Here is a 15,000-nt window from a genome sequence, read left to right as displayed (position 1 = left end):
TTTAAATGTTTGGATGCTGTTCCTCCTCTGTTGGCTCTAATGTGCAGAAATGATCCGTGCCCGGGCGACATGATTTATTGTTGTAATACAATAAACCCACACATCACTAATGAGCATGAAGATAGCTGCGGCCCAACAAGCGACGCCTGCAGGCGACGAACAAAACCAGCAGTTCAGATCTGAGGCTCTGCAGATTTATTCCTTTTCCTCTACATTCAAAACGGCAGCGGTTTCATACAAAGAGAGTCCATAAGGATCATTAAAGCGATGAAAAACAATGTTTCTGTCAGAGATTGGAAGGGATCTACAGGAGGGCTACCTGACGAGTATCTGGTTTCTCAGATGCATCACGACGCAGACGTGTCGAAACTAATCTGTGCTGCCACTTTTAGAGTCAGTACAGTAGCTCCTGTTTGTCCCAGTAGAGCTCCCGTAGCTTCCTGTAGTAGAAACATGCTGCAGTAAAGCTGCTGAATTCTTACATCTTTCCTTCTCTGTGTCCTGAAGAATATGTATGTAGAGAATATATAGATATACATAGAATAAGAACTGAAGCCATCAGAACACAACTGTCTTTGAAATGTTTGCTTTGCAGGTTAATTTCCGATGGTAAATACAATGCTAATCGTGTTAGCTTTTCTAAGGGGTTTTTAATGATAAGTTAGCATTTATGCTAATTGTTGGTTAGCAGCCAACGGCTCTGGAACAAAAGAAGAGAGTGATGAAAATGATCCGTTTCTCTGATATTCCCTGATTTTATTTTTTATAACTATTTGTTTGAGTAATAAAGATCTTGTCATTTAGAGCATTTATTATCAGAATAGGAAAAACAGTCAGTTTTATTCAAAACAATGTTAAATTTAGTTTTACACATCAGTGTTTGAACTTAGGAAGAGATCAGAAATCCATATTTGGTGCAATAATACTGATTTTTAATCGAAGCCTTCATGTCTTGGTCAGCTCTCCATCTTTCCTGTTGCTGTTTGGGGACTTTTTGGAGCTAAAATCCAATCAGCTCAGCTGTTCCATGCTTCCTCTTCATCACATTGCAGAGGTTTTCAGTTGGTTCAGGTCTGGATCTGATGGTCCACTGAAACCCAGACGCTCACTGGATCCCTCTGCCAGTGAAACCACAGCTGAACCCTTCTTTTCCTCACTCAAATCTTTAGACATGGCTGTAGTTGAGTTCCTACCAGCATCCAGCAGCTCCTGCTGCAGGAGGTTAATGACGGTTTTTAGACTCGGTTCAGGTGATCAGCTGATCAGGACCTCGTTAAGGACAACGAGGTGTTTGTGTTGGAATGGAACGGCTGTCAGACGTCAGGAACAGCAGCAGGTTCAGAACTGGATGAATCTGCACTTATTCTTAGGCAGGAAAATATAGAAACCAGTCTTTTTGTATATAAAATAAACTATACTCATTTAAGTTTTAGGCTAAAGAAACCCACCCTGCTCACAGAGCAGAACATCAGGGTTCTGGACTCTGAAGCAGGTTTAACATATACATTTAATCAAACTTTATTTCTAAAGCGGTGCTTTACAGCAGATACAACCAAATCTAAAAGGAAAGCAACAAGAAGCACATCCAAGATCATTTAAAACAGAAGGAAGACAAAAAAGAACTCAACAAGTAGTGGCTAGAGACAGGTGGAAAATCTAAAATATATCGAATATGTAAAAACATGATATTAACTCGTTAACTCGACTCAGTGAGAGGCGGGCTGTTGACCCGTGTTGTCTCATCCAGAACCATCACCTGCTCTGAAACTGGACAGCTGTGATCCCTCAGGCAAACCCGACCCCGCTCTGTTGGACACTTTAAGACGTGTGAAACTCTTCATCACATCATATCCGTCTTTAAGAACAGAGACGGTAAATGAGGAAAAACTCAAACTGTTTCAATGCGTCGCAGCCAGAAAATCAGGAACAAATAAAAACAACTAAACTATATTTGGTTTATTCTGTTTGCAATGAAACAACAAAGAGAATTGCAGCTTTTTAAATATTTACAAATTCATCTTTTGATTCTTTAATTAAATGTTGAATAAAAGTCACAGATTCAGCAGCAAACAAAACTAACATTTAATTCCTTTAAGTTGATCCAACAGTACTCAGACAAAAGGCCAACACTGTCTGTTTGTTATTATTGACTGGTGCCTTTTCCCAACACTCATTTTTCTGTCATTTTGGACCAAAACAGTAAAAATGTGAACACCATCAGCTCCTCAGCAGCAGATTAAAACATTATTATTCTGACAGAAACCTGCAGGATTATCAGTTAATTTATTAATGAGAAGAGAAGGTGACAGAGTGACTTCACCTTCAAATTAAAACAATGAACCATCATTATGAGGAACCTGCAGAAAATGCTTCCACTTTTGACCTTTTTGAATTAAAAACAGCATGTTTGATTCAAAACCCTCCACTATGACTGTGGTTAAGGCTCAACAACTAAACGCTGGTAAAGTTTTTCTTTAATCCAAACGCTGGGCCTCAAAGCTCGACTTTAAATATTTAATTGTGACAACTGCTTCTTGGCTGAAAAAGCCTTCTTTAATCCCTTAAATGAAAAGTCCAGGAGGAGCTTTAGTCTCAGCAGAGAACACAGTAGATTTCTGTGTTTCTTCGCCTTTCTCTCAGGGCGGCCATGTTTCTTCTTACTCGATCCATTTCCTGCGAGCCTCGGTGTGTTTAATGAACTCTTAGCTGCACAGTGAAAGCAGCCGAGCAGAGCCAAGTGTTCATTTCCATTCACCACTAGCACCAATAAACACCCAGATTATCATCAGATACCGACTGCAGCCGTTTCATCTAATTGAGCCTTTAAAGACGCAGATTAGTTTCTGAAAGCATCAACATGTAAGGACTTTAAACAAGACAATTCATTTTTATTTTCACCTGTGGCTGGAACTCTGCGAGGATCAAATATGAAAGGATGAAGCCGGTAAATTTAAAAATTTAAAAAGTTAAACCAACTTAAAGGATCTGAGAACCATCCACGCTCAGATTTTGTTGCTACAGACACCAAGAGGCAGGATCCACATGTTCAGACAGATGTGCTGACTGCATCATGTGACTCAGCTGCAGCTGCTGCAAGGAACTCATTTAATCCTTTAAATTAAAACCTTTATCAAGAACCTCCTCAATCATCAGATCAAATCTAAAATCCTTTTTTCATTCTTGTTTTCTGTCTTATGTGACTAACCTTCTGTCATCTTCAGTCTACATGAGCTTGAAGAGACGCAGCAGCAGCTCTCACTCTGGAGAAAACTACAGGTTTGTCAGAAACGACAGAGGGATGGAAATGAAGCTAAACCACTGAGCTGTTACAGAAGATACCGGAGATCCAAAACTATCTGCTCCTTTATTAATCAAACTGATTATTTACACGCAGTAAGAAGTTAGACACGGATGTGTTTTTGTCTCCTTCTCTGGGCCATGATCCGTATCTCCATGGCAACAATTCTGAACAGACTAACATCCTTCTGAGCTGAAGCATCCTGGATCTGTGACGGAGGTGGACCTGGTGAGGAGACATGATGAACGTCTGTCTCAACTGGAGTGTTGTCCAGACCACAGGTCGGGACAGCAGCACCGCAGAGACCGCAGAGACAGTGGAGGCCACAGAGACCGCAGAAACCACAGAGACCACAAAAACCACGGAGACCGCGGAGACCACAAAGACCGCAGAGACAGTGGAGGCCACAGAGACTGCAGAAACCACAGAGACCACAAAAACCACAGAGACCGCGGAGACCACAAAGACCGCAAAGACAGCAGAGACTGCAGAGACTGCAGAGACCGTGGAGGCCGCAGAGACCGCAGAGGCCGCAGAGGCCGCAGAGGCCGCAGAGGCCACAGAGATCGCAGAGGCCACAGAGGCCACAGAGATCGCAGAGGCCGCAGAGACCGCAGAGGCCGCAGAGACCACAGAGACCACAGAGGCCACAGAGGCCGCAGAGGCCGCAGAGATCGCAGAGACCACAGAGGCCACAGAGACCACAGAGACCACAGAGACCACAGAGACCACAGAGACCACAGAGGCCACAGAGACCGCAGAGGCCGCAGAGGCCGCAGAGATCGCAGAGATCGCAGAGACCGCAGAGGCCGCAGAGGCCGCAGAGATCGCAGAGATCGCAGAGGCCGCAGAGATCGCAGAGGCCGCAGAGATTGCAGAGGCCACAGAGACCACAGAGACCGCAGAGGCCGCAGAGGCTGTGGAGACCGCGGAGACCACGGAGGCCGCAGAGACCACAAAGACCGCGGCGACCGTGGAGGCTGCAGAGACCGCAGAGACTGCGGAGACCGCAGAGGCCATGGAGACCACAGAGACCGCAGAGACCATGGAGACCACAGAGACCGCAGAGACCGCAGTGACCACAAAGACCGCGGCGACCGTGGAGGCTGCAGAGACCACAAAGACCACAAAGACCGCGGTGACTGCAGAGACCGCGGAGACCACAAAGTCCGCAGAGGCCGTGGACAGATCAGGCTGGTTCCTTAGCCTTCCTGACCTACAGCCACTCAGCAGATTGAAAATGAAACCTAAAGGCCAATGTTCATGCGTTTTATTTTTATCTTACACTCAACAAAGTTACAATATGAGGACAAATAGAGCTTCTAAGCAGTGAGGATGAGTGAAAATATAAAATCTGTATCCAGTTTCACCAGATAAAGGATTATCTCAGTCATCAGAGGTCCCGTTTGGTTCCCTGGTAGCTGATCCGGTTTCAGACCTACAAAAACAGCTTCAGACCACAGCAGAGGTCAAACCAGCTGCTGGCTATGAAAATGAAAATAATTCCAGGGAAGCATTTTTTTTTTCTGGAATATTTAACAACAGGAATAAACAGAAACAAAAGTGTTCAACTGAGATCTTTGAAATTCCACGTGTGGCCAATAAACCAACCCTTCCCATGCATGAATCTGCTGCTCATGTTTTATTACCCCTGGATGTTCAGGCAGGGATCCACTCATGTGTGGTGGTCTCTAACCACCCCCCTCCCCCCTCATCCCTCCATCTCCCGTCCAGAGAGCTGGATGGTGATTAGCGTTGGGATTCTGGGACTCTGGCCTCAGTTTTCATTAACAGCCATAAACACAGTTGTGCTGCACCCCGGAGCACGAGCGCAGACTTCAGGCGTGTGCACGCAGGCGTGTTTTTATTCTAGAGCTGCTGATGCTTTGATGACAAGAGAGGAAGAACGGTGTTGTTTATCATGGCAGTAAACAAGCCCACAGTTTGGCTTTAATTAGAATATAACAGCAGCATGCACACACACACACACACACACACACACTTTCCTTTAAGCATCAAATTACAAATTACAACTAAATATATGTAAAAACAAGCTAAGAACTACATGAAGCAACAAAACAACACCTGAAAAAATAAAATAGTTATATTTTTTATTTTGTAGTCAGGAAAATGTCCCATTATTCTACATAAAGGGGCGGGGCTTAAAAACAGAACTGCAGCCAGCCAATAGGGGTGCTCATCTTGTGTAGATTCAACTTCCTGCTCCTGGTCCGGTTTCTGGTTATAGTGTCAGAGTCGGATCCAAACAAGTGGAGCTTCAGTTTGTGTCCACGCTCGCTTTGATTGGACCAATAAAGGATGAAAGTGGGTGATAATGTTTTACCTGTCTCTAAGTACCAAAGTATCTCATGAATCAGTGGACAGATTTAAGAAGAAAAAGCAAAACTCAAAAAGTATCACTGGATGTTTTAGGAGTTCACCTGATTCAAGATGGCTGCCACAGCAAACTGACCTATAACAGATATTTCCCTAAAACTTGGTGTGGTAGTAGCTGAAACTCCTACTCTGAGCTCTAACAGATGGAGCAAGACCTTTGTTGAAAGTTTAGACATGAACTATGTGGAGTCAACTCTGTCAGCAAAATATCTCCTGAACCACAGGACAGATTTTACTGACACTTTCATGAAATGATGACTGGATGCACATCTACAACTCTATTGGAGCCACCCAGTTCAAGATGGCCGCCACAACCTACTGATCCTAGATACTGAGCTAAAGTGGGAGTGGCTGAGAGTCCTCCCCAACACATAATCTGAGAGCTTCAAGGCGGGCGATAGGCATTCCTTTATTCTAATATCTACGTTTAAGGCTCAGAATGAAACAGGGAGCATGTGAGCCGGTTTGAACGTGAAACTATTCAGGCTGTAAAAAGGACAACGTGTAGAGAGTGACAGCACTTGTTTATTGTAATAAAAACTTCTGGATACAAATTACATTCACAGGTACGTCAGCAGGACACCCAGCTGCTGCCCTACAGCAAACCAGGGATTAACTACCAATATATTCACAGTCACACATCAGTTTACAGCTTTACATCCCAGAAACACACTGCTATACTGCAGCCCGTCCAGCCTCGGGTCACTGCTCACCCCTCTGTTACTAAGCTCTGCTAACTAGAACTGGAAGATACAGGAAGGTTCTGACTGACGGCTTCATGAACGGGTCCAGAAGGAGTTAAACCGTCAGGACGGCTCAGTTCACTGGCAGGTAAACTTTATAAAAACATTTGTCTTTAACTGTTGAAAAGTTTATCTGAGGAGGAGGAGGAGATGAAGGAGAGGCGGGATAAAGACGAGAAGCTGATTTTGGGTTTAACAAACCAGTACTGTACATCAGTCCACCAGAACCTTTGTCTATTCCACAGATTACAAACGATTATTATTTTATCATAAAATCATTTCTTTCTGAAGTTTTATCTACAAGAGTTCAGCTCAGCACAAAGACTGGAAGCACAAAGTGTCTGCTCAGAGTCAAAACTAACCAACTTAACTAACCAACTAAACTAACCTACTAACAAACTAAATTAAACTAACCAACTAAACTAGCCAACTAAACTAACCAACTAACAAACTAAATTAAACTAACCAACTAACCAACTAAATTAAACTAACCAACTAAATTAAATTAACCAACTAAATGAAACTAAACGGACATCAGTCTGGTCAGAAAATGCTGGCGCTCATTTAAACGTGACCAGGTGAAGAAATCGTTTTCACTCATTAGATTTTGATCATTAGGAACATTTTAAATTGTTTCATTAAATAAAGTGATAAATGTTGATTTTAGTGTTATTCTAACCTTTTGTAATTGAGGCTCCGCCCACTCAACACCAGACATTTGTATTTCTCGACCAAAACCTGAGTTTTCGGTGAGAAAACTGTTTTTTTGGTCAACTTTTCGTGGGAATTTACAGAAATCTATCAGAAGCTGAAATTTAAAATAAAAATCTGTCCTTAGCAGGAAATCTACCGAAACAAACAGAGGTCCTCCCTGAATGAGAGGGTCCATTCCCTGCAGGACGGCAAACTGAGACTATAAGGACAGCTGGGACATGCAGGGACGGCTGGGACATGTACGGACAGCTGGGACATGCAGGGACAGGTTGAGACTATAAGAAGACTATAAGGACAGCTGGGACATGTAGGGACAGGTTGAGACTATAAGGAGAGTATAGGGACAGCTGGGACATGCAGGGGCAGCTGGGAAATGTAGGGACAGCTGGGACATGCAGGGACAGGTTGACACTATAAGGACAGCTGGGACATGTAGGGACAGGTGGGACATGCAGGGACAGGTGGGACATGCAGGGACAGGTGGGACATGCAGGGACAGGTGCGACATGCAGGGACAGGTTAAGATTATAAGGACAGCTGGGACATGTAGGGACAGGTGGGACATGCAGGGACAGGTGGGACATGTAGGGACAGGTGGGACATGCAGGGACAGGTGGGACATGTAGGGACAGGTGGGACATGCAGGGACAGGTGGGACATGTAGGGACAGATGGGACATGTAGGAAAGGGACAGAAATACTAAGACGTATGATGTCATCAGTGATGTCATCACCTGTAAATCAGGCCATTAACTTTGTTACTTTGATGACGTTTGGGTTTGTTTCATCATCAGCCGGAGCGTTTCTTTACTTTATTTATTGACTTTTATTCTGAAACAAGTTCAGCTCAAATTCATTCCAACAAATCCTCCTTTTCTGTTTGAATCTCTAACCAAAGCCCTCTTATAAATGATGAATTCTTTATAAATAGATAATTAGTCTGTAAACACTTTATAAAGCATTAATAAAACAGTTAATAACACTGTTTGGTAAGCTCGAGGACTTATTTATTCAGCTTATTTCTTAAAACTAAAACTTTGTATCTACTGGCGCTTGAAGTGCTTCCTGACAAATGATTCAGTTTTAGTTTTGAGCTGATAAATCTGCCTTTGGGTACGTGACCTCTGACCTCTGGCCTCACAGACTCCTCATTAACAAGGTTCTGTTTCTGGGAGGATAACGCCTGGTAAAAATAAATCAAATCCAGCTTTAAGACTTGTTTCTTCTTTGTTGAATCTAACTTGTTTGTGTTCAGTTCCTCCCTTAGTCTGAACTAAGAAGCACTTTAGAGCTGAAAACAGCCGAAAACAAAGTTTTGTTTTTATGATTTGTGTAAATCTGGAACTTCTACAGAAGTTGTTTTATTCTGTTCGGTTTTTCAGGAGCTTCCAGTGTTTGTGCTAAACTCATCAGAAACCAGTTCCCACCTGCTCTACAAGAAAAGGGTTGGACTGTCCCTTTAACAGGGACATCTAGGGGAATAACAAGGAGTGGCCAGAAAAGGCTTGACAACAGTTCCTACCAGAGTTCCTATTGGCCAGTGAGCGAAGGCGCGTCGGCTGATTATCTGCCCGTCACCCTGTCCTCCGAACCCTGACTGTCAGTCAACTACAGGCACCTGGGCTACCAAAATGGTTCAAAAAAGCTGAAAAACTGCAAAAACAGCTGCAAAAACCAAAGAAACAACAGCAAAAACTAAATAAATCCCAAGAAAGGTGGAGATTTTATACAATCCACAAGTCCAGTTACATCCACAAAGAAAAAAGGTGCAGTCAACGTTTAAAGAAAGTCCATTTCCACTCTCCAAAAAGTGACCCATAATGCACATGAAGGGGGGCAAAAAGACCCCGGAGAAACAAAGATGATCAGTTCCTTCGTGTTCAGGAAATCTTCTGACAAAATATGTTTCCTTTGGGCAAAAAGATGAGAAAAAATCTAATCCTCAGAAGTGCAGCAAAAAGAAAAAGCTTGAGGAGTTCATTTGTTTTCTTTGTGTAAGGTGAAGGAACAAAAAGGAAGCTAAAGATGCTCTTTGTGTCTTTAGTTTTGTCTTAAGGCAGTCTTTTTAGTCCGGACCTCCTCTCCGGCTGGTGCTTGACGACGCTCCACCTACAAGAGGAGATACGAACGTCTTACACCTCAGGAAACGCAACGCAGAACACATTCCATGCAAAATGTCTCATCAATCAGAAAAAAGGCAAAAAAGGAGGAATATTTAAAAAAAAAATACGAGGAAACCAAAATGTAGCAGCTGTTTGCAGATTCACAATAAGGCTAAATAAATCCAATGTTCAACAAAAAAAACTCAGTCACAGTTAAATGCAGCACTTAGATCATCTCCTCCAATAAATTAGAGGAAAAACAAAAAATGATCAAAATGATGCAAAAAAAAAGAACAAACTCAAAGACAAACTATGATTCTGAGCTCCAGATTTCACTGTTTTAAAAATGAACCTTTAATAGAAGCAGCACCTTTATCACAGCAAACTGCAGAATAAATTTCAGGTTTTTGACGTCATTTTATGACCTAAATTTGTGCTTCGTTATGTCTCTGGATAAATTTGTTTGGTTGAAGTTATACAAAAGATTAAAGCACAGCTTTACTGCCTACATGAAAAGACTCATTATTCTGTCTTATTACTGCATTTAATTCAGGACATTTGAAAAGTTTCTAAATATTTTTAACTGTATTGAATGAAAGATGCAACAGGTGCGTTTTATTTTAAATCATGGAACAAACAGAACCGACAGCCATGGTATCAGAAGCAGCAGCGTCTTCCTGCAGTGCCCCTCCCAAACACAAGGTGTCACTACAGGGAATGAACTTCTGCTGCTGATCGGATAATCTGAGCTTCTGTCAGCTAATCCAACACAGACTGGATCCACCTGAACGCTTCTTTTAACGCGCCGGAAGAATCGTGAATCAGTGACCTTCGCAATCTGAATCAGCAGCAAACCCCAAAGGTGCACCACACACACACACACAGACACACACACGCACACACACACACCACCCACACAGACACACACCCACACCACCCACACACACACAGACACACACACAGACCCACCACACACACACACACACAGAACAGGAGCTGTAGCTGCTGGCTGTGGTGACGGTGTATTAGCTCATGCATGAGTGTGAGGTCACATTTTAACGGAGAGAAAGTGGAACAACATAGGAGTGACACGTGCATGTGCACGTGCACAGTCTGAGGTGCTCCTGCAGTCACTGTTTGATGCTTTTATTCCTAAAAGTGATCGTTTCTTCTTTCCTTCCATCCTAAACTGCACCTTTTAATTCTCCTTCCTCACCCTCCTCCTCCTCCCTCTCTCCTCTCTCTCCCGTCGGGTCAGCATCTGCTCAGAAAGAATCAAACGGTTGGACGTCGTCCTCGTTTCAGCTACCTGCACCAGAGGTTACCTCCCGCCAGGCCCGTTTGTACGACATCATCAGCCTCCTCCTCCTCTGGATGGCATTGATCTGTGAAGTGGGTCACAGCAGCGCCAACTCAAAGCCCGGTTCAGGAGGCTGTGTGTAATTTTAGCGTAGGTTAATATTTACAGGAGACAAGAAGAAAGGAGACGTTCTGATGACACAAGCTGAAGGACCACAGGATGAAGATGGTCTGGGTTTAGGAAATTCACTTTTCCACCAAACAAACTGGCAGCTTGTTCGAAACAAGATTCTGCTTTATAAGAACTGCAGCTCTTTAATACCAACTGTTTCCAAGTATTTTCAAACTCAAGCTATCCAGCTCACACCAAGATTTAAAAGTGACAAACTCACATGAATAATTTTACACTACGAGTAGAAAATACAGAGTTTTCCATTTTAATTCCCAGAGATGATATCAGTGACTAAAATTAAAGCTCTTCAGAGTTGCCTTGAGCTAAGCTGCTCATTTAGAACGGCTAAAGGACACATCTGAGATAAACTATTGTAAAAATGTCAGGGCTCCTCTTCTAACTGACAACAATTCACAGAAGGTGCTTCAAGTCACCTGAACCGGACGGATCTCCAACCAGCTCCATGAGATCTGTAAAGACTTTATTAACTGCTGGTTTCTGTTAAATAAAGCAGGTTACTGTGATAAATGGTGCCTTTATTTTACAGCTTAAATTACAACTTTTTATTGGCTGATATTTGAGCCATTTACTGTGAAACAGAAGGTAATGGTGCTGAGATCTGGGTTTGGTTCCATGTTATTGGCTGTGTGCATCACTGTGAGGTTGTGGGGAATCTGTTCTGGGTGGTTCCACTGCAGAGGGGCAGCTCTGCCTGACAGCTGATCCAGTTTAGTTCGTGTAGATGCACTCAGTCTGATCAGTCTGCTGATGTTTCTGTAAAAACTCAGATCTGCTTATTTTAACATGCTTCTGTCACAATGTCCCGGAGTTATCTCCTAATGACCTGAATGACTAAATTCTGTTTCACAGCAAAGATGGAAGATTTGAATCCATAAAGCTCTGTGGAGTGATGTGTTTATTGCAGAATAACCCCGCTCAGACTGCTGTCTGATTGACCCAGACCAGTCCAAAACCAACCAGAACATGGAGCAGAACACACACCGTCCTCTTCTCTACAACAAACAAACATTTCTATTAAGAAGGATTTTAATATTTAAATATCTTCAATCAGTCTTTTATTTAACATCCACCACCCTGCGAGGCACTATGGACCACAAGAAAAACTAAACTCAGATTTATTCTGAAAACAGAGCAGGGATTTATCCAACTGAAGATTAGGTTAGGTTAGGATCAGGTTTTCTCAGGTTCTGCTGAGATTAAACCTTTTTATTTACCTTAAATATTGTTAAACCTATGCAAAGGAAAGGATTGTGAACCATTTTAACCCTACTGGACATGTGCATCATGTGTTACTGGTAACAGACTCTGTTTGGACTTTAGGATTATTTTTATTCTGTCTAGATTAAACTGTAACCTTAAAGGCATCATTTCAGTCTAAACTAAATCCCAATGAGGAAAACAGACATTAATGTACACGTTTGACAGTTTCATGTCTAAAAAAAAGATTTTGCTCTTTTTTTTTTGAGCAAACCCACAGAATAAAAGTGGGAAAAGAGAAGTATAAACTCATTTAAAAAGAGTAAATTAAAAACATACAACTGTCCAAAGCATTAGAAAGTCAATAAGAACAAAGCTCTGACTGGTTCCACATTCAACCCTTGAACAAGTTGTTCAACCTTTAAATAAAAACAGAGCTTCAGATTTTCTTCTTTAACAGGAATTAGACACTGCTGACTTGATGTGGAGTAAAAGGTCAGATGTTTTTCCTGTAAATATAAATATGTAAGTAGTTTGGTCTTCTCCCAGCTGACAAAGGGAATTCGTTTATTTGACTCAGCTCTGCAAACACCTCCACTCCTCCTCTCTTTACTATGAAACAATATCCTGCGCTGTGCTAATAAGAGCTGTTAAAATGATAAATATGTTTTTCTCCTTCAAGGACGCCTCACAATTACGTTTCCCACTCAGAGCTGCTTTGTATGCAGTCAGTACAGCTCGGTGTTTGGGCTGCTTATTTCTTCTGTTTTTACAGATTAAAAGCTTCAGCTGAGGAGGTCAGAGGTCAACACAGACCCAGAGGAGCCAACGAGGTCAAACACAAAGTCGAGATCGACCCATCAGCACCAAAACAAAAGAAAATCAACAAGAATTTGGCCTGAATTGATCCCAGCCGTCTCTGATGGTTAAGGCTGGGAGATTAAACTGCAGTCCTTCAGATTAAAATGCATATCGCCCGCCGCCTTCCATGACAGAGTTTTACACAAAAACCTCAGCAAATCTGTTAGTCCTCACATTTTAGCTCAGTATCTAGTTAGCTGGGACAGCCATCTTGACCCAGGCTGACTTTAAACGTTGATCAGTTCGAAATGCAATTTCAAATACATTGAGTGCTTCATTAAAATGTGTCCATGACTGTTCAACTCAAACCAACATGAAATGCTGAATAAAGACTTCTGGTTTTTGACTGAATATGAAATCCTGTTGACCTTGAACAAACAACTGCAGCAGAAGTGCTGCAACGTTCAGAGCGTTGTACCACCGGTGTACCTGTACCGCCTCTCCGTCCAGTCAAGACCAAATAAAAAATCTCTTCTTCTCTGTCTGCTGCCTTGTGGCCGACCTTGGGCCTGAAGTGGTCCTCCAATCAAACAGTTACAGAAGATTGTGCTGAACGTGATGTACTATAGATTGAAATGCCACTTGTGAGCGTTGAACATCAGAAAAGTAAGATTAAAATTGCATGTAAAAAAAGTAAAGTGACCTGAAAGACAACTGAGCAAGGACAGATGTTTCTGCAGCAAAAAAAACCCAACTAATTTTCAAGACAAGAGACACAATTATCTGTCCAAAAGTGTTCTCTGAAAGAAAATAGGCTGCTTCTTAAAAAATAGATTTTATATTTTTATAACAGTTAAACTGAGTCAGACTTTGATGGAGTGAATCTTTAAAACTCAGAGGCTAAAAGTAAAAATCATCATCTGATATATGAGGATGGATGGATGGATGGATGGACGGACGGACGGACGGACGGATGGACGGACGGATGGATGTTTAGTTTAGTTTAATATGATTCCTTAATTAAAAAAAACAATTTGATTGACAATAAAACCAACCAACCGGCTGCAGTTTATTTACGCCTGTCTTCAAAATCCTGAAGATGGATAAATACCAATAAATGTTAAAACCTTTGGATTCTTTACATATAAATCATGTGACATTATAACCCATAACTAACTGCATAAATACTGACAAACAGGAAGAGATTTAACTTGGAGTTTCAAAATAAAACTCCTTGATATTCTCTAAGCTCATTGCTTGGATTATAACAAAGGAAGTTATTATAAATTATTATTATTGTTCTTTAGAGAATGAGGCTGATGGAGTTTCAGGCAGCAGGAGGCGACTCTTAAATGTTTGTTTAACTGCAAGAATAACTAGATCTTACCAAATCAAAGAAGTGTAATGGTGTAAAGCTGCTGATCTTTGGTGACAGGAGGATGCTCAGCAGCAGAATGTCTGCGGAGCTGATTACCTCCACTTGGATAACAGTGTCAGCTGTAGCTGCAGTCTTTATGGGCCTGTGATGTGCTTGTTGTGCTGTTTGACACAGCTCAGCCTTTGAATTTATGTCGTTTTTATGTGCCGCTGTTAAACAGATTTACTGTGGAAGAGGCTGAGGAGAGAGTCTCAGATGTGACAGCTGGGAGAAAACGCAGCTCAGACTGACAGAGAGACTCCATTTTGGAGAATTAAATCAGTTAAATGGCTGTGGGAGAGCGGCGCGGCAGGCTGGATGTGTCCACCGGGCTGAAGAGCTCTCAGGAAAGCGCCTCAGTTTCTCCTGCCAAGGCTGAATCTTTTATCTTTCTCTTCACTTTATTGGCCAAGCTCTGACCCGCCGCTCCCTCTTTCTCATTTCTCAAAGTCGATTTTCTCTCTAAATGTTTTGCTCGCTCTCAGTTCTCCACTTTTTCTCTCTTTTTATTTGGAACGACCACTTTCTGTTGGCTGGCTCCATTCCACCGATTTCCCCTGTACTCTATCAGACAGACGGGCAGGTAGACAGACAGACAGGCAGGCAGGCAGGCAGGCAGGCAGGCAGGCAGGCAGACAGACAGACAGACAGACAGACAGACAGGCAGACAGGCAGACAGACAGACAGACAGAGGCAGACAGGCAGACAGACAGAGGCAGACAGGCAGACAGACAGACAGACAGACAGACAGACAGACAGACAGACAGGCACAGGCAGACAGACAGACACAGGCAGACAGGCAGACAGACAGACAGACAGGCAGACAGACAGACAGACAGA

At 42.6% G+C, this 15,000-nt stretch overlaps 1 protein-coding gene across 4 annotated transcripts in view; it reads right to left on the bottom strand.

Annotated features, from left to right (window-relative positions):
- Nucleotides 1-15,000, bottom strand: part of LOC108250410 (protocadherin-1-like) — a 175,771-nt gene that overhangs the window by 51,761 nt on the left and 109,010 nt on the right. Inside the window, exon 5 of one of the 4 annotated variants that reach the window (XM_037977287.1) lies at nt 6,886-9,260. The exons of the other annotated variants lie outside the window; for them this stretch is intronic. Within the exon in view, the coding sequence (XP_037833215.1) occupies nt 9,217-9,260 (44 nt within the window). The 3' untranslated portion in view covers nt 6,886-9,216. Of the gene's footprint in view, nt 1-6,885; nt 9,261-15,000 lie in introns of those variants that run through there. 4 annotated transcript variants of the gene reach the window in all.

This window comes from Kryptolebias marmoratus, linkage group LG9 (assembly GCF_001649575.2).
Source record: "Kryptolebias marmoratus isolate JLee-2015 linkage group LG9, ASM164957v2, whole genome shotgun sequence".
NCBI classification, from domain to species: Eukaryota; Metazoa; Chordata; class Actinopteri; order Cyprinodontiformes; family Rivulidae; genus Kryptolebias; species Kryptolebias marmoratus.
This window is presented reverse-complemented; position numbering and strand designations above follow the sequence as displayed.